Genomic DNA, 17,862 nt, shown 5'->3' with positions numbered 1-17,862 from the left:
TTTGTTTATTTTTTTAATTATGATATTAACCACGCACTTTGTAAAGTTTATTAGTATAGTAATTTCGAAATTAATACGTTTATTATACGCAATAAGTAACACTTTATACGACTGGAACCAAATAAAACTGCAAATACAAGTGTACACAATTTATTTATCACTTATATGCTTAGTTTTAGTAGAAACCACGTAAAAAACGAGAAAATCTATCAGAAAATTAGGTAGTATAAAAATACTGCTCGAAATGTTTAGATTTCGTTCTTACTAAGTAAAAACTTATAAAAGGACAAGCGTAAATGCATTTTACACTATCTAAGAATCTTTTATTTGATAATGATTTATCGTTTAATTAAATACAGTCAAATTTAAACAACGTAAACAGCGGACATGTCATTTTTTAATTTATACATAGCGTCAGCAAAACAAATTATATTGTTATACATTTTTTCATCAATACAAAGCAATTCTGTCATTCACATAGGCATACTTATAATAGAAAACAAAATAGAGGCAAGGCCAAAATTTTTGAATATAAATTATAATGTAAGCCTTATATTTGAAAGACGTAAAATGTATTAAAAGACAAAATATTTTTTTAGTTCAAGTCAGTTTTAATAAGTTTAACAATCAAAGTAGTATTTTGCATGAATAAATATGTTCTATGTGATTATAAATAAGTAATTAAACGATAAACCAATGAATACTTTTTAGTTAAAAAAAAATCAAGTCCTGAACGTCATATCATGTTTTCTTTTAAAAAAAAATTAGGACAGTCGTTTCTGTAAATAAATAATTTAAAGTTTGTAAGTAATATTTAAGAAAATTATGTTTTGTATACCCATTTTTAAGAAAGATTACCCCTTAATCCAACGATCGTTTAATATACTTGGTAACCAAATCAAAACATAAATTCGTAGATTAATATCGACATTACAACACAACCCGCCCTATTTTAAAACAAACGTCTCACTGGTATATCGAATCTTACTTGTAGTAATACAAAATAATTCAACTTCATAATATGACGATCAGAACTCATTTTCCATTTCATTACAAATTGTACAAAATTCAAATAAAATTCAAAGAATTAAAACATGAATTATTTGACTTGGAGTATAAACAATTTGTAACACCAATCACAGCCTGTGATGCGCTTCCGTGTAGCAAAGCGTCCTTGCAAGGTAATCCGACATCCAATCTCGCATCGCTAACCATACAAATGATTAACTAACTTTGTATGAAACTTATTAGAATATAAATCCAGTAATATACGTTGAAGCAAACATAAATTCAAGACTGATTCCATTGCAAATTTAAAAAATGTACAATATCTAATGAAACGGTATCTAGTTATGAGATCGTTTAATCTCTGAGCATTCAAAAAATAAATATAAAAAAAAAAATGCATTTATTCAAACCTGATTAGTAACTTTAGTCACAAACCAGCTAATTAGTTTCGTAAATAAATAGGTTAGTATATAGTATAGACTATTTAATCACGAGTTAGTTTTTAGGATGTATTTACTATACAATATACGTATGTCTTACACGCTCCTTCATTGCTCTATAATGCTCTGCTCTGAAATAAATGCTGATTTTTATATGCGTATTTATTTTTAAGAACTATTTATACAGCATGACCCAAAATCATTTAGAATTTTGTTGAATTTTAAATATAAATGCAAACATTTGAAGTTTTATTTGAGGTACATAAAAAAATTACGAAACGATTATTTAACAGAGCAACGCCAAGACGAACATATCATATAGTCTAAATAAATATTATATAATATCGTAACACAATTTATCCGATCTATGATGCCTTCCGTGTAATTCCAGCTGACATTTACCAATAATACATTGTATAGTAAAAATGAATCCGAAGTTAGAAGCGTTTATGCGGGGACGTCCCAGATACGCGTGTTGGCGTCCTGGCCGACCGTGGCCAGCGTGTTGTCGTCCAGCCACGTCAGACCCGTGATCTGGCTTTGCGGGTGTGCATCTGGAAGAAACGTACATTTATATTATTATTTAATAACAATCCAAATTCTATGATACAAATACATTTATAAATTATATTTTTAAATGTGTTGTATAATATATTACACATGAAGTATTTCGCGATGAATGTTGATATTGTTCACGTAAATCTTAGCAAATGCGACATCCGCAGTGCGTGTGCGTGTGTGTGTGTGTACGTACTCTTGATGTGCGTGTGCTTGTTGGGCGCGAGGCGGCTCCACACGATGACGCTGGTGTCGAGCGAGCCCGACGCCACGCGCGCGCCGTCGGGGCTCCACGACACGCAGTTCACGCGCGCGCTGTGGAAGCCCCACTCCCTGTTGTGCGCCAGCTGCAACCGACGGGAATTGATTATTCATCTTTTACCATATAACAAATAACTTAATCCGAATTCCGTTGTAATAATATTATGAAAAATACTATACGATAGAAGGAGACAGAGATGGAGAGAGAGAAAATAAGATCTGACTAAGAGACTTGGCAGTCAGGGCCGGATCTACCATATGGCTTTATGGGCTTCAGCCCAGGGCCCCGTGGATTCAAGGGGGGCCCCAGCTAAGTCACGTCAAAGTCAAAAAGAGACGATAATGCGAAAGAATCCACAACTGTATTAAATTAAAAAAGTCGTATGGTTCCAAGTCTACGTTCAGATACGTCTTAGGTGGGCCCCTAAGTAGTGTTAGCCCAGAGCCCTCTAAACTTACGGTCCGGCCCTGTTGGCAGTAACATCTTCGTCCTACTTTCAAATTAAATAAATAGTTCAACTAACCTTGTACTCATCGGTCGTATACAATATCAGCTTCCTATTAGCGTCACAGGCCACTAAGTGGCTCGAGTCCGGACTGTAGCGAGCGTCCGTGACCGGTCCGAGGTGAATTAACTCCGTCAGAGGCGAGAGGGTTGTGCCTTGGAGAGTGTATATGTGGACCTTGCTGTCTCCACCTAAATTGAAAATATGTTCATATTTAAATAATTATAATTATCATGATATTTTAAACCAGATTAATGAGAACTGTTATAGGTATGTAAATATAAGCTTTGCTTATCTATTTTCTAGACTAATGCGTTATATACAGCTTCGTAATGGTTCAGTTATGGCCCGTGGCTTCGCTATAAAAATAACCTTCCTTTCTTTCCGTTCGAACTTACTTTATACAAAATTTGTCATCAGATACAGTTCATGAATTTAGTCGTGAAAGAACAGCAGACAGACAGTTCAATTCCCATTTCTAATATTAGTATAGATTGATATATTTAGGTAATATATGACAATGTCCCACTTCATTTTAACAACAAGGACTAATGTAAATGTACTTTAAATTGTGATTTTACTACTGACCACCAACAGCGACGTGCTTGTTTTTCGGGTCGATGGTGACGCAGCTCGGCTCGTAGTCGATGGGGAGACTAAACTTCTTCGCACCACCCACTATGACCGTCAGCTAGAGATAATATGTTACTTTAATGAAACATTATAAATGGCTTATCGACTTTGTCAAAAGACCCTTTGAATCAGCTACATTTTTAAATAGTTAATAAAGTTATAGAGAAAAGACAAAAAAATAATAAGTTCCATTTATATAATAGATGAGGCAGAGTAATGTAAACTTTAGAAATATCATATAAATTTAATTTATTTATACTAAAACTTGACTGCGAAAAAATGTGTAATTACTAACAGTAATTACATCAAGAATAGAAGAACAACAAAACAGACAGACTTGGAAAACAATTTCTTCTTATTCTGTTTGAAGATATATAACAACTCAATAATAATTTAATACAATAATTATATTAGATACTAATAGTGACTTTAGCTTTATTGATAGCGTATGCATACCTCTTTAACAGTAGCGACTATGGTTAAGTCTTCATCAGCGAGGTGGTCCAGCCCTCGGGGCTGAGAGCCGAGCGGGATGGCGTCATCTGTGTATGTCGGGACATCATCTGAAATACAAATTAAAATATGCTTATTCATATACTTTAAAAGTACTTTTGAATAGTAAAAACACGTTCCAATATGAACCAAATGTTTAGAATGCGGATTCTTTTGAGAACTGGCCAGAAACGCATTCAAAATAAATTACAAATTAATTAATTAGTTTTTTCTAAGCTAATTAAAAACTTAATTTGTTTAATTTTTTCATGACATCCAACCGTTAATCTGAGCATTTTTTTAATATCGTTTTGTAAAGCCCAACCTCAAAAGTCGATTATATCGATATTACTCATTCAAAAGACTGGCCAGCTTTGAGTAAAATTTGACATAAAAGTCGAGGGTTCTTTTGTAAATATAAAAAGAAAAAAAAAACGATGTCGAGCCAAGCGAGCTGCCGCCGGATAGGATAGGCCAGGTGTGGCGGAGCATGGGAGCGGGCGGCGTACCGTCGGGCGGCGCGGCGGCGCGGCGCAGCGTGTCGTCGATGCCGCACGTGAGCAGCGCGCCGCGCGCCGCGCGCATGCCGTAGAGCTGGTTGCCGTGCCCGCGCCCGCGCACGTGCCGCCCCGCGCCTGCGCACACGCCACCAAAGTGTACTTCCATTAGACAACCGTTTATACCACCGACTGAGCCTGGGAACTGAGAACTTACGCTCGAAAGCAGATGATACGTTTTTGCCGTATTGGAATTATTTCATACGTAGTCCATTTGCAAGTTCTATTACGAATTCAATAAAAATGTCTACCTTCGAACTGTTGCTTCCCGACTTTTATATTTTAACATTATCTCAATTTCATATTCATTCAAATTTCTTAAGTTACCAAAATAAAGTGGGCATAATATACTTACCGGTCTCGACGTTCCAGAGCGTAACCGAGCCGTCGTGGCTCGCAGTGAACAGACCTTTGTCTTGCAGCTCGAGGCAAGTTATGGGCTTGTTGTGACCGGTCAGCACGCGGAGCGGCGTGTCCGGGTTCTCGACGTCTAAGTAGTTGATGTCTCCGGAGAGCGACACGGAGAGGAGGTGCTTGCCCTGCCAGAGACAAGATACCTGGCGACAAAAATTAAATTCTAAATTTAAAAAATATTATAATAAACATTATCCTTAGATATATTTATATTTGAAAATGTTGTTATAAAGGAGCATTTATTAAATTTTAAATAAAATATTCTACAAATACAAAAAAAAATAAACAAGTTGGATTTATTTCAGTTTTATTTACAAAATACGATATAATCTTTTCTCCCCAAGAATGCTATTTACAAAAGACACATCTACCTGCTGGTTCTCGACGGCGGTTCCCATGTTGAAAGTGACGGCTCTCTGCATGGTCTCGATGTCCCAGATCGCGCAGGTCTTGTCACCGGAACAAGACAGCAGCTGCTTCCCGTCCGGCGACCACGCGATACCGTACACGCCGCCTTTGTGTGCCGGAGAACCGATCTGTGATTAATTAAATTATCAAAATTAATACTATAAATACGAAACTCTCTCTATTAAGTTTTCACAGACACACCACTAAACTGGATTTGGTCGGTATGAAGCAAACTTGAAAACAAACCCTGAAGGACATAGGCTACTTTTTATATCTAACACCTGACTACCAACGACTGCAACGCGAGCGAAACTAATAAACGACAGCTAATCTATAAAATATTACCTAACCGTACAATATTTTACACGCGTATAAGGGTCTAAACAAAACGTTTATATTGAAAGAAGATTGTGTTTTGCACCAAGAATCATCACTGACTTACGCACAACAAACGCGCAAAAGTTACATCACAATCGGACGAATAGTTTACAGAAACATAATAACATTATTCTTTATTTGTACAGAAATTTATTGAATGTATAATTAATTACACACGTTTAATTTAATATTTAATATAGAAATTGGTTCTCCAGCGATGCCTGCCATCTATTGGCATCTCATTTGTCATTCGGCTACTGTCATTTGGAGGAAAGTGTACATGCGCGAACTTCCATGTTTCATGCCCATCTGAGCTCACGACTTGTGCCCGCATACAGAAAGGGACACACGGAACGAAACACGTGCCTCCCGCACACGCGCATTTTTACAAGAATTATGATTTATATTGTTTTAAATCCTCGAAATTTATTATATCAACTCACTTCTCCCTTAAGCTCTGACGTAGCTCCATCGAAGAGGAATATCTTGCCATCGAAACCAGCCGAGGCGAACAGACTGCCGTCCGGACTGTAGCGTACAGCTTGGGCGAAACGGGTGTGCTCCTGAAACATATTATGATAAATGAAATTTCAACCGATTTCAGCCAAGAATCATACTCGGAAACCAGACAAGTGCACAGGGGATATTGTACGTGTATACAAAACATGAACTGCCGAAACGAGCTGAGGTGTTAAAACCTCATCACAGTTCCAGTCCGAATTGGGATCCCTTGTAACTTTAGTTACACTGGCTCACTTACCCTTCAAATCGGAACACAACAATACAAAGGATTGGTAATTGGCGGTTGAATATCTGATGAGTGGAGCAAGCCCTACATCTTATTTTTACCTGTTTCGTGCACTTGAATTTGAACGGTGGGCCCTCGAAGACGGCGATGGTGTTGTCCTCGGAAGCAGTAACGATGCGGAACGGTCTTGCTGGACGAAAGTCGACTGAATTGATTGGTTTCGATTGACCGCTAATTTCTCCAACGGATGTACCAGTTTCCGCCATGAACACATGACCGAATCTGAAAAACGAACACTGTATTTAATAATCTTCTTTGGAGTTTCTTGAAAACTGTTTGGATCGTATCGTTTTGCTATTTATAGATAAATTAGCGATCCTCCCCGGCTTTGCACGGGTGCATTGCTGATACTAAATATACCAGAGAATGTCTTACAACGTTCACAGTTTTTCAGTCATTAGACGATATAAACCACTGTCCCTGCGTTTTAAATCTGTATTATCTTCGAAATTCATTCAGAGACAGACAGCAGTAAGTGACTTCGTTTTAATGTATGTAATGAAGAAGAGTGTGTAAGAGATAGACAATGAATGGCGGACGCAAGAGAAAGAAGACGTTTTCGTATTTTCTTCAGTCAATCAGTCAGGACAAGCTATTTTATAAATATAGAAGATATCTTTATCTCATAAAAAATACACGTCAAACTAAAAAACTCCTTGTTTTGTTTTTATCGTTTAAAAACTAAAAAAATGCGTCGTTTTGGCATGTGTGTAGAAATTGTTAAGAGCTCACCTCTCCCTCCCTTCTCCAACGACGACCATACGTTGACTGTCAGCGCTCCAAGCGATATCCTTGATCGGCCCGCCGATTGGTTGGAACTCGTTCTTCAGGATGTGCTCCTTATTCACAGTGTCCCAGATCCGAACTTTGCCTGACACATCTATAACAATATTTACACCTTCAAAAAAACTGCTCACATTTGTATCTTGATTACGTGTATCATAAACGAGTTTAATTTTATTTTAAAAATACCTGCATTCTGATAAGATCACCAACCTTTGCATTTTGAGCTTTTATTTTCTAAATTCAATCTTTAATACATACCGGGAAATATAATCGATTTACCATTTACTAAATTTAAAAGTTTTTTATGACTAAATTAATAAATAAATCTTATTATTCGTTAAAATAATACTTTTTTAGAAAAAAAAAACGCCTGGATTTAGGCTCGGCTTCCAACACAGGACAGTAATTAGTGTATAAAAACAGTATTGTAAATTTGTTTATTTGAAAAGAGCAACTATGTGAGTTTCTTCTCGTTTCTTCTCGCTGGAAGCTGCATTCCGAAACGGTGGTAGTATTTAAATATCGACGATTCAAAAACGCTTGAAGTTTACTTGAATAAATTGATTTTGATTTTCTTTTTTTATTTTAAAAAACAACCAAGTCGACTCTAATGATAGCTTTAGTATCGTCATTATACAGGGTTTGATTAAATTATTATAAAATAATTTATTCGTAATATATTGAGAAGAACCGACGACAAAGACAGTAGTTACTCTTCTTCGCTAAATAAATAACATACACACATATGTATGTCAATAATATTTTGTGTCAAGTTATATAAACTATACCTACACGTTCACAAATATATGCAGTTAAATAGAACAAGTCTGGTAATACTAAATGCATATATATATGTATACACGGTACATTTATAAAAAAAAAAAAATTATATGTCTGTCTTTTTGTTCCGGCTATTCTCTGGAACAGCTGGACCAATTTTGACGGGACTTTCACGGGCAGAAAGCTGATATAATAAAGAGTAAACTAAGGCTACAACAATATTTTTTTGTTAAATTCAAACGAGCCGAAGTCACAAATGCAACATTTTAAAACAAGTTTTTTAGTTTTTTGTTTTTTTTTATTTATTTCATACAATGAAACATTTACAAATTATAATCTGCATTATTGTTTCTGTGTTTCCATTGAGATCCTTAATGCTATAGAGATACGGTGCATTACCATTTGAAACGGTAAATGAGTCAACGCGATGTCAACATCCTTATATACATACATATAAATAAACGTATCACGAAACGAGTTATCTACACTTGAATTATATAAAACGTAAATTTTCCCATAAATATGGCGTAATAATTATATTCAACATAATTTTCGCTTAAAAGTTATTCGACTCCCTATAATTTGACAAGATTAAAGAATTATTAAAGTATCAGAAACAGCTCCTATATAATAAACCACCCCACTTTTTTGCGAGTTCTGCGTGTGAAATAAATTTGGAACACATTTGTACCTGTCAGATATTCCGGATACGTCCATTACATCTCGATGGTATTCTTTATAAAGCTAAAGCAAGAGAAAGCTTAGTGATCTATGCGCGGATTTGATACTACAATCTTGCCTTTTTTTATGCGATAGGTGGCAAACGAGCAGGAGGCTCACCTGATGGTAATTGACTACCACCGCCCATGCAACACCGGGAGTTTATGATTAATATATATTTATTTATAATACATAACTATTACACTAAACTACTTATATCCACATTAATTTTACGTCCAAAATACCGATAGCAATTTCGTCTACGTTCAAAAGTTAATTTTTTCGCAAATCCATAGTGAATATCATAGATTAATCAAGCTCTTGACCAATGATATCGCGTCAATTTGTTCTCAAATGTTGTTTATTTAACTTTTCTCCTGTTATGGTTGGAATAGTGCATATAAATCTTTTAATCTGTATAATATTTTCCGATAAATTCAACAATCATCAGAATATTTCAGCCACAAAATTTTAATGAATTATCACCTAAACCTTTCTAATGAAACGTCCATTAGCGAAAACCGTATTAAAATCCTTTTGGTAGTTTTATCGCGTACCGACGCGGTGGGTGGACTTTATTATATAGATAAAGGTTAACAAATCTTTTAGTCCTCTCATTATCTTAATAATGTGAAATCTATGGGAACGTTAATAACTTATTATTAACGTTCCCATAGAATAAGAAAGCAATTTTTAAGTTTGCAATTATTCAGAAGAATAAAGAATACACCGAAAATTTTAGGAAAACTTTGGAATAAATTGGACGTTAAATTTTGGAATGGAACTAAACAGTTGACAAGAACAAAGTCCACCAACGCTCGTTGACAACACACAAGTTGACACCAATCTCTATCAACACAAGCAAAGTCCACGCGATCTATTCTAGAGTGCATATTATCAAATCTTATTAATATGTTTTATATCTACGAGCGAGTGTATTCGTGTGCGTGAATATGTATAATACGTAGTCCTGGGATAGGAAATACGATATTTTTAATACATTATAAATTGTTATGTTAATATAAAAAATACATAGATAACATTTTTTATATTTCTGTATTAAAGAGTACTACACATTTTATAGTTTTCAATACTAGACTAGTTGTCGCTCGCGACTTCGTCATCAGTAGTATTTGTCCTTCCTTGGAGTTCAAGCTCGGTACGAAACAAGTTGCATTAATTTCGGTTCAGTGGTTTGGAAAGAGCAAGTAGCAGATAGACAGACAGACAGAGTTACTTTCGCATTTATAATATTAGTATAGATTCGTTGTCTTGTGTCTGTGGTCGGTCGCCATTTCTTGTATGAAATATGGCCTCATTTTACATTTCATAACCGACAAACCTTGCGGTTGATATACATTGAATTCCTCTTCTTTCATAGTCAATACTTTAAAAATTCACGAGATATTTACACGTATTTATCTCTACACAGCATTAAACAAAGTCGCTTCCCGATGTCTGTACGCTTAAATCTTTTAAAAGACTTTTAATGCAGTTTTTATCAATAAACAAAGAGTTTAAGAGGAAGGTGTATCGTGCATATTATATTAGAGACAATATATGCAACTTTCGTAGCCGAAAAAAAAAAAAAAAAAAAATTTTTATCGATGTAAAAGTTGTATATAGACTCATTGTACCCGTGAGAAGCCGGGACGGATGACTAGTATTTTACAATACTACATTTAAAAAAAAAAAACATAAAAAATAACGTAATTATGTATCCTACTCCTCGAAAATTACTATAACAATTAAAAAAAAATATATATCAGAAAACCAAAGAGATTGTAATTATTTTATGATTTATTTAGTTTTTCTATTTATTTAATGATTTATTTAGATTCTCCATTAACTTTTTTTTTTCAGATTCACTGTATATATAGTTAGAAGCTAGTTCAAAAATACATATACGTATCGTGTAGGTATGAACAGTTCGTCCGACTAGATTCTAAACATAGTTTTATATAAAAGCGCTTCCAGTTGGCTCGTTTCCAAGTCAGCGTATCACAAGATTACATCTTGCATGACACTTATTCAGCATTTCCCTAGATCCATAGTTTTATGTTCACTAAAACTTTTAGATCGTAATGGTGTCTGGCAATAAAATGCAACATTGAAATAAACTAACAATTTTGAATAAAGTGATGTCACAACGACACGGACAATCGGATATTTATACTGATATTAGGGACCATTCGCTTATTACGTAAGACTATTTTCGCTAGTTTTTGGCATCCTCCCTCCCTAATATAAGAAAAAATAAGAACTGGCCGACCCTCTCCCTCCCTGTTTAATATTTATTATGTAAGGATCTAAAGGAGAAAATTAATATACGAATGGTTAATTTTACTGTTTATTTTTAACTTTTTGAAATGTGTTTATTTGTAATTTCAAAGGCACACGTCTGAGCGAACCTCAGCAATCGCGCGGTTTGCCGTGTTTTTTCAAATAATTTTAATTATTTTTTAACTTACGTAAGAACTATGGAAGCTCCTTTCCACCCCCTTTTAAGAAAACATAAGACATGGTCGCCCCCTCCACCCCTAAATCGTCTTACGTAATAAATGAATGGCCCCTTATAAACGCGTAAGTAACTCCGTCTGTTGCTCTTCTACAGCCAAAGCACTGAACCGAATTTGATGAAATTTGATACGAAGCAAGCTTGAACTCCACGACATATGCTTTTTTATGCCTAACACCTGACTATCACCCTATGTCGCAAGCGAAGCCGCAGGCGGCAATTAGTACAAAAAAATCAGGTTCGAGCATAGTTCAGACTACCCCTACGTTTTACGAGCTGGCGGACAAGCTTGGCGACAATTAAGATTCCCTCACTGGATACTTTGCACACTTCAATTTTGAACGCGTCGAGAGTGCTTTAAACACGCTTCATGCTTCTAGACTATTCCACTGATTTTAAGTATTCTTCACATTAATTTGTTTTTTTTTAAACAAACACGAACGATTTATACATAATCGATTCGAACTGATATAGTTAAATTTAATCACATCAAATTATCCGTTATAATAAGTGACTATAAAGTTTGCCTTTATTTATTTCGTTCTATTGTTTCGTATTCCTGGACAATAGCTCTTTTGATACCTCTATACAATTGTTTTGGGTTCAGATATAATCAAACAAAAACGTAAAACATATACCTAATTCGACATTAAACATGCGCATAAACCGTAACGAGAGATCGCTATTGCTATTTATCTCTTCTTTTCCTGGAATATTTAACTTTGTAGCTTGTGTTTATAGCAACCTTTCTTTAAATATGTTCATATCGACATCAGTACCGTTTTACCATAGGGCACATGGGGTATCCAGGGCCCCCATCCTGAGAGGGCCCCAAAGAACCAACAATTTACCAAATTAAACCAAAAAATGTCTAGCAAAAGGGCCCCAAATTCATGGGTGCCCAAGCTAGCAGGCTTTTCTTCTCACCCATACATAAATACATCCCGAAAGACTCAGTAAAGGTATTCTATACGATGAAACTCGAATCTAAGGTTTAAGTTCATTTATTTCCTCAAATAATAACATTCACTCATATGACAAATTCCATTTGCATCACTGATAAGCGACATTCACTATAATTATTATAAAATTTACAGGATACACGTATCAAAATGGCGTACGATATTCATAAATTACATACGAAGTGAATTCTTCCAGACACACCATTTTTTTCACATCGTCCAACAACCACTATCATTTGATTTAGTATTTTTTTATTTAATCGAGTTCAAACCGACAAATAGACAAAGGCGACGAGGGGACATTGTTTTATAATATGTAGAACTTTAAAGGCGATCGAAGAGCACGGATGTCTAGGTAGCCTATCAAGTGATCGAATGAACGGACGAAAGTAACTTATATTTTTACTGTGTAGGATTTTTGAATAAATTATCAATAAAACTGCTGGAGTGTGGGTTTGTGGTATTGCTATTGAATCATCATAAATATATATTTAAACAGACAGATGTAAACAGTAAATAACACCGAGGTTTTGGTTATCTGCCAATATAGCCAACGGCAAGGAAACAAATATAAATAATCCTTTATTTAAAACGGATTCATTCCATTAATAGTTCCTGTGTATAATTAGATATTTTAACTGATCATGTAATATACCACTTTATAGATACATTAAGATTCAAAATCGATTACAATCTAGTACTATGTACGAATATATATAGTAACATTAGCAGCCTGTAAATTTCTCACTGCTAGGAGCGTATTCCACCACGCTGCTCCAATGCGGGTCGGTGGAATACACATGTGGCAGAATTTCATTGAAATTAGACACATGCAGGTCTCATCACGATGTTTTCCTTCACCGCCGAGCACGAGATGAATTATAAACACAAATTAAGCACATGAAAATTCAGTGGTGCTTGCCTGGGTTTGAACCCGAAATCATCGGTTAAGATGCACGCGTTCTAACCACTGGGGCATCTCGGCTTCACTTCGATATATAGCAACAATATCATAATTCCCAAATCCCAATCGGTTTTCCTAAAATATCAGGAAAACTTAAGGGAAGACGGAAGGCATTTAAAGGATACAGGCATAAAATGGGATTTCATTGTAACGTAAGTTGGGATTCAATATTTTACGATCGACTATTAAATACCTTTCATACAATAACCATTCAAGTGCGGGCACTGCCCGTTACTCCAATAATCGATTTTCAAACTGTCACTAAAAAGTGAACGACATTATCAGTAATTTTCGCAAATCGATTTTAGATGTGTTATGTAGATATTGAAAAAGAGTAACTACTGAGTTTCTTGCCGGTTCTTCTCGGTAGAATCTACATTCCGAACCGGTGGTTCTAATTGGATTAACAATCCAATACATTTAAATAACTTTGAAGTATATATTTATAAGTAAATAACGATAATAATGAGATCAAATCAACCACGAGATTGAACTTACAAACATGACTGCGCTCAGTTGTATCAGTTAGCTTTACTATTTGGTATTTTATTTATTTGACGTTTTATTTTATTATCTTGTGTCAGTTTTAATATTTTTAAACTGGAAAATATACTACTTATAAGTTTGTCGAAATGTGAACAGACCTTTAAATATAGATGTTTCCATAATTTCTCAGCTCTTTAGTAGTACCAATTTTTTTATATTTGGTTACGAGAAGATATCAGAGACTGATACTGCGGTTAAACATTGACGAGTACTGCAAAGCAGCCAAATATTTCCGTGACACGAATATGATACTGAAGTAGATTTTGTGGTTAATCAAAGACCCATTTCGCAAGGAAGTTTTAGCCTTCCTGTATCTTGTTACTGGTTGCTTCGAACGTTGACACAACCAGATTACAGTAACAAATTATGACATAAGTATCGGAGCGGGAAGTTAGGTTAAGTACATATAATTCAAGCTAGTTGAATTATCATAGCAGTTATATATTTAAACTGGCCGTCCTTATAATTTTAAGAATATTTTTTTATTTTTTATTTTATGATAGAGGTTGGCGGACAAGCACCCATAGACAATGGCGCTGTAAGAAATATTAATCATTCCTTACATCGCCAATGCGCCACCAAACCTTGGGAACTAAGATATTATATCCCTTCTACATGAAGTTACACCGGCTCACTCGTCATTCAAACCGTAACACAACAATAATGAGTACTGCTAATTGGCAGATAAATATAGAATATCGGATGATTGGGTGGTGCCTACCACCATCAACAAGTAAAGAATATAAGATATTAGCACTGCCATTAATAACATTGGTGTTGCGCCTGACAGTTACCATAGAGGAAGTGTAATAAATCTGAAATTTACGTCACACGTGGACTGGGAAATTGAGAAGAAACTTGCATTTACATAAAAGAGTGCACCTATGTTTAGGCAAACTGCAAACATCAAATATCTGCTCTGTAATATCTTCAAGGTAATCAGCTAAGTATCCATTAAAAATTGGTACCATAATTAAAATCTATCAATTCATCAGATACATACAGAAGACAATTAACAAAAGCGTTTCTAGGTATTGATATAATTGAATTAAAATAAACGAAAACTCCATACTTGTTTCAGTTCATTTTATAATATTAGTGATCGCTCTTTGGTCGAAATTCAACAGTTTTTTATAAGAAATCGAAAATTTTATATGAAATACATCGATTCGAAATTTAAAAAAAAATGAGGCTCAACTGGACTATACCTTGTCACTATAACAATTAAAAAATAAAATATAAACTATCAAAAAAAAAGTACTAATAATTTTTAGTTTAACATGACATGTAGTTGTAATTATCAGTAACATACGCTATAAATGATTTACGAAATTTAATATAATGTATTTTTAAAAGCATATTATGTACAAATTATAGCTGTCTCCTGTACTTCTCTATATAAACTTTAACAATGGCCCATCTCACACAACTCCATGCATGCAGTATGCTTAAAACATTTTCTCTTTACATATTACTACTAATAAAGCAAAAGATATAGGATACAGGATAGCATATACGTTGGTTACTCAATCACCCAAGAATGGCTAATAGGATTTCAATGGATGTACGTAACAACTAACCCCGCTTGTTCACAAGCAGGCAATCCCTAGAAACTAATATTAATTAATATACACATATATTTTTTGTACTTGAATATTTTCATTACTTTATGGTATCACTGACAAAAACTTAATATTTCAAATCAGTTAACGATAGATATCGATCTGACTTATGAAGGCGTGACTCTACAATAAATTATCAGCACCCATTAAACAACAAATATAATTTCAATTATATAGTTATCTTTCTTTTACATTTATCAACGCACGCACACTAAAATATCTTGTAAGCTTGAGTATAACTCACACCATTAAATTTAATATGCACCTTTGTGACTCAACAGACCAATAACATATCAGGGATATTTTTTTTTATTAATCCATGATATCTGTGTTGTTATCACATATTATCAATAAACTTATATTTATGTTTATTGTTATTTGATTCAAACAATAATTATTATGATAAGCATAAATATATTTTAAGCAGATAGTAAAAATTTATTTTATGGAAATAAATATATTACTTTATTTATTTAAATTAAGAATATAAATCATGTTCATAGTATAATTATTGTGAAAACACACACAGGAAAAATTATGTATAAATAAAAAATAAAAAAAACTTTGTATATTCCCTAGTCACTATAAAGATATATAATTAAAATTGGAATGTTGGAACATTTTATTCTATTTGAGTAATGTAAGTTAATAAGGTAAGTACGTAAACCTAAAAAAAAAAAAATATAAGTAGTTGGAATCTTATTAGATGTTATTTAAAAACAACATAAAAACATCACTTCACAATAAGATGATTATGAAAAAATAAAATTAATAAAAAAAAATATTCAAAAACATTCTGGTTTATACAATTTAAATTTAAGCACATCACTTGAACAAATATGGTATTTGATTTAAATGAACTTACTCTCTACTAATCTAGGCACTTTAATGTAAAATATATACATATAAGGCATCTGATAAAGTAGTACACAGTATGAATCACAGGTAACACACCTTTGATTACAGATATGGTGATGATAAATTAAAAAAAAAATATATATATATATTATTACCAGCCAGTTATTAAATTTTTTATTGATACTTTTTGTCACAATAACACTCAAATAATTTAGGGATCTTGTTTTAAAAGCGGGTGGATTTTTTATGTATTAATTCACTAGTCCCAGGGACAAGTCTGGTATTTTTTCTATAGAGAGACTGTTTATTGAGTGAGGTCTAGATGAAATTCAGTCTAATACAGTGGGCAGAAAGCATGAGCAATAAAGCATATTAGGAAAATACTAATCCTCTACAAACTCTATGAAATAGGTAATGTATATAGATAGTAATTGACTGAATGGAAATATTATTATTGTTATTATTAAATCTAATTTTAATTGATGACAAAAAAATAGATTAATTCATAAATATTATTCACAGGTTTTTGTACCATTTTAGCTCAGTACTTTCATTTAATATATAAGGTTTCACTCTTGTGTAATTGAGCAATGAATATAACTTCTAGTAATATAAATTTGATATATAAATGACTGTCTTACCTCCAGAAGCAATATAAAATCCGCTAGGCGAGTACTTGGCAACATTCACTTGACAGGAATGTTCCGTATATACATCCGAAATTGCAGGATTTTCAATATCTCTTATTATAACAGAATTTCCGTTCGTGTACAGGAAATTTTTGCCTTTTGGATCACCTCCCAACACTAGAGGTGTTCCCCGCTGCGTTCTAGGCAACGCCGCGAAGGTATACTCTGCGGAAAGAAGCACTCATATACTTCACAAACATGGAAAACGGATCTAAAATTTTAACAGAAAACAGTCTCGGTCCACCGCTCCATGATTCACCATAATACAGAAAAATATACTTACTGTTAGAATACGACATATTATTTTTATATCTATTACACTATTCCTTAATATTTAAATACAATAAATAAGTTTTGTTCAGTACTTTTTAGTTAAAATAGAAAAACAAAATCAGCCGCTATTAGGTAGGTACTTTCCATAGCCTCCCAAAAATGACGTGACGTATAGCAATAGTGACGTACCGAGGTAGATTTCACTTTGAAAATTTATATATAAATAATAATCGAATCAGATCGATTAATTACATTAAATTTACATTTTTAGATAATTTTATAATGTTCTTATTCCTAGGTTTTTTAAATCTTAAAAAATATTTTAATTTTTAATTAATATTTTTAAAACATTTCATGTGATCCTAATATTAAAGTTATTAGTTTTTATTTGAATTGGATCATTTTTTATAAACATAATAATTCATATGTAAATGTTAATTAATTTTTAAATTCATTATCATTATAAAAATAAAAGATCCTTATTTAAAAGCTCTCTATTTACCTTAAATGATGCATAGAAAAAATGTTATTTTTTACACATTGTATAAAACTAAAACGGCATATTCATTATTTTAATATTTAAGCTGAATAAAATATTTTAATTAAAATAATCGATTTTTCAATTCATCTTTATTAAACAACACTAATGTCAACTTATAAAACGAAGTTGGTAGCCTTGTC

General features: G+C 33.4%; 1 protein-coding gene across 1 annotated transcript; it reads right to left on the bottom strand.

Annotated features, from left to right (window-relative positions):
* Positions 1-134: 134 nt before the first annotated feature.
* On the bottom strand, positions 135-17,345 carry LOC125071371 (actin-interacting protein 1). The gene is made up of 13 exons (XM_047681589.1): positions 17,192-17,345; positions 16,861-17,073; positions 7,196-7,343; positions 6,505-6,685; positions 6,099-6,218; positions 5,241-5,405; positions 4,811-5,012; positions 4,408-4,533; positions 3,863-3,969; positions 3,362-3,464; positions 2,792-2,964; positions 2,203-2,353; positions 135-2,002 (listed from the first exon to the last, which is right to left on the bottom strand). The coding sequence occupies exons 1-13, from the start codon at positions 17,205-17,207 to the stop codon at positions 1,896-1,898; spliced, it is 1,812 nt and encodes a 603-aa protein (XP_047537545.1). The 5' UTR covers positions 17,208-17,345; the 3' UTR covers positions 135-1,895.
* Positions 17,346-17,862: the final 517 nt, after the last annotated feature.

The sequence above is a fragment of the Vanessa atalanta genome, chromosome 19, assembly GCF_905147765.1.
Source record: "Vanessa atalanta chromosome 19, ilVanAtal1.2, whole genome shotgun sequence".
Classification (NCBI taxonomy): Eukaryota; Metazoa; Arthropoda; class Insecta; order Lepidoptera; family Nymphalidae; genus Vanessa; species Vanessa atalanta.
This window is presented reverse-complemented; position numbering and strand designations above follow the sequence as displayed.

Bases quoted from the DNA above. Each gene is read 5' to 3' on its own strand.
- LOC125071371 (XM_047681589.1), bottom strand. The intron at 3,970-4,407 runs GTACGCCGCCCG...TTTGTATTTCAG, and splicing joins CGCCGCCGCGCCGCCCGACG to ATGATGTCCCGACATACACA. The intron at 2,003-2,202 runs GTACGTACACAC...CGTTTCTTCCAG, and splicing joins CAAGCACACGCACATCAAGA to ATGCACACCCGCAAAGCCAG.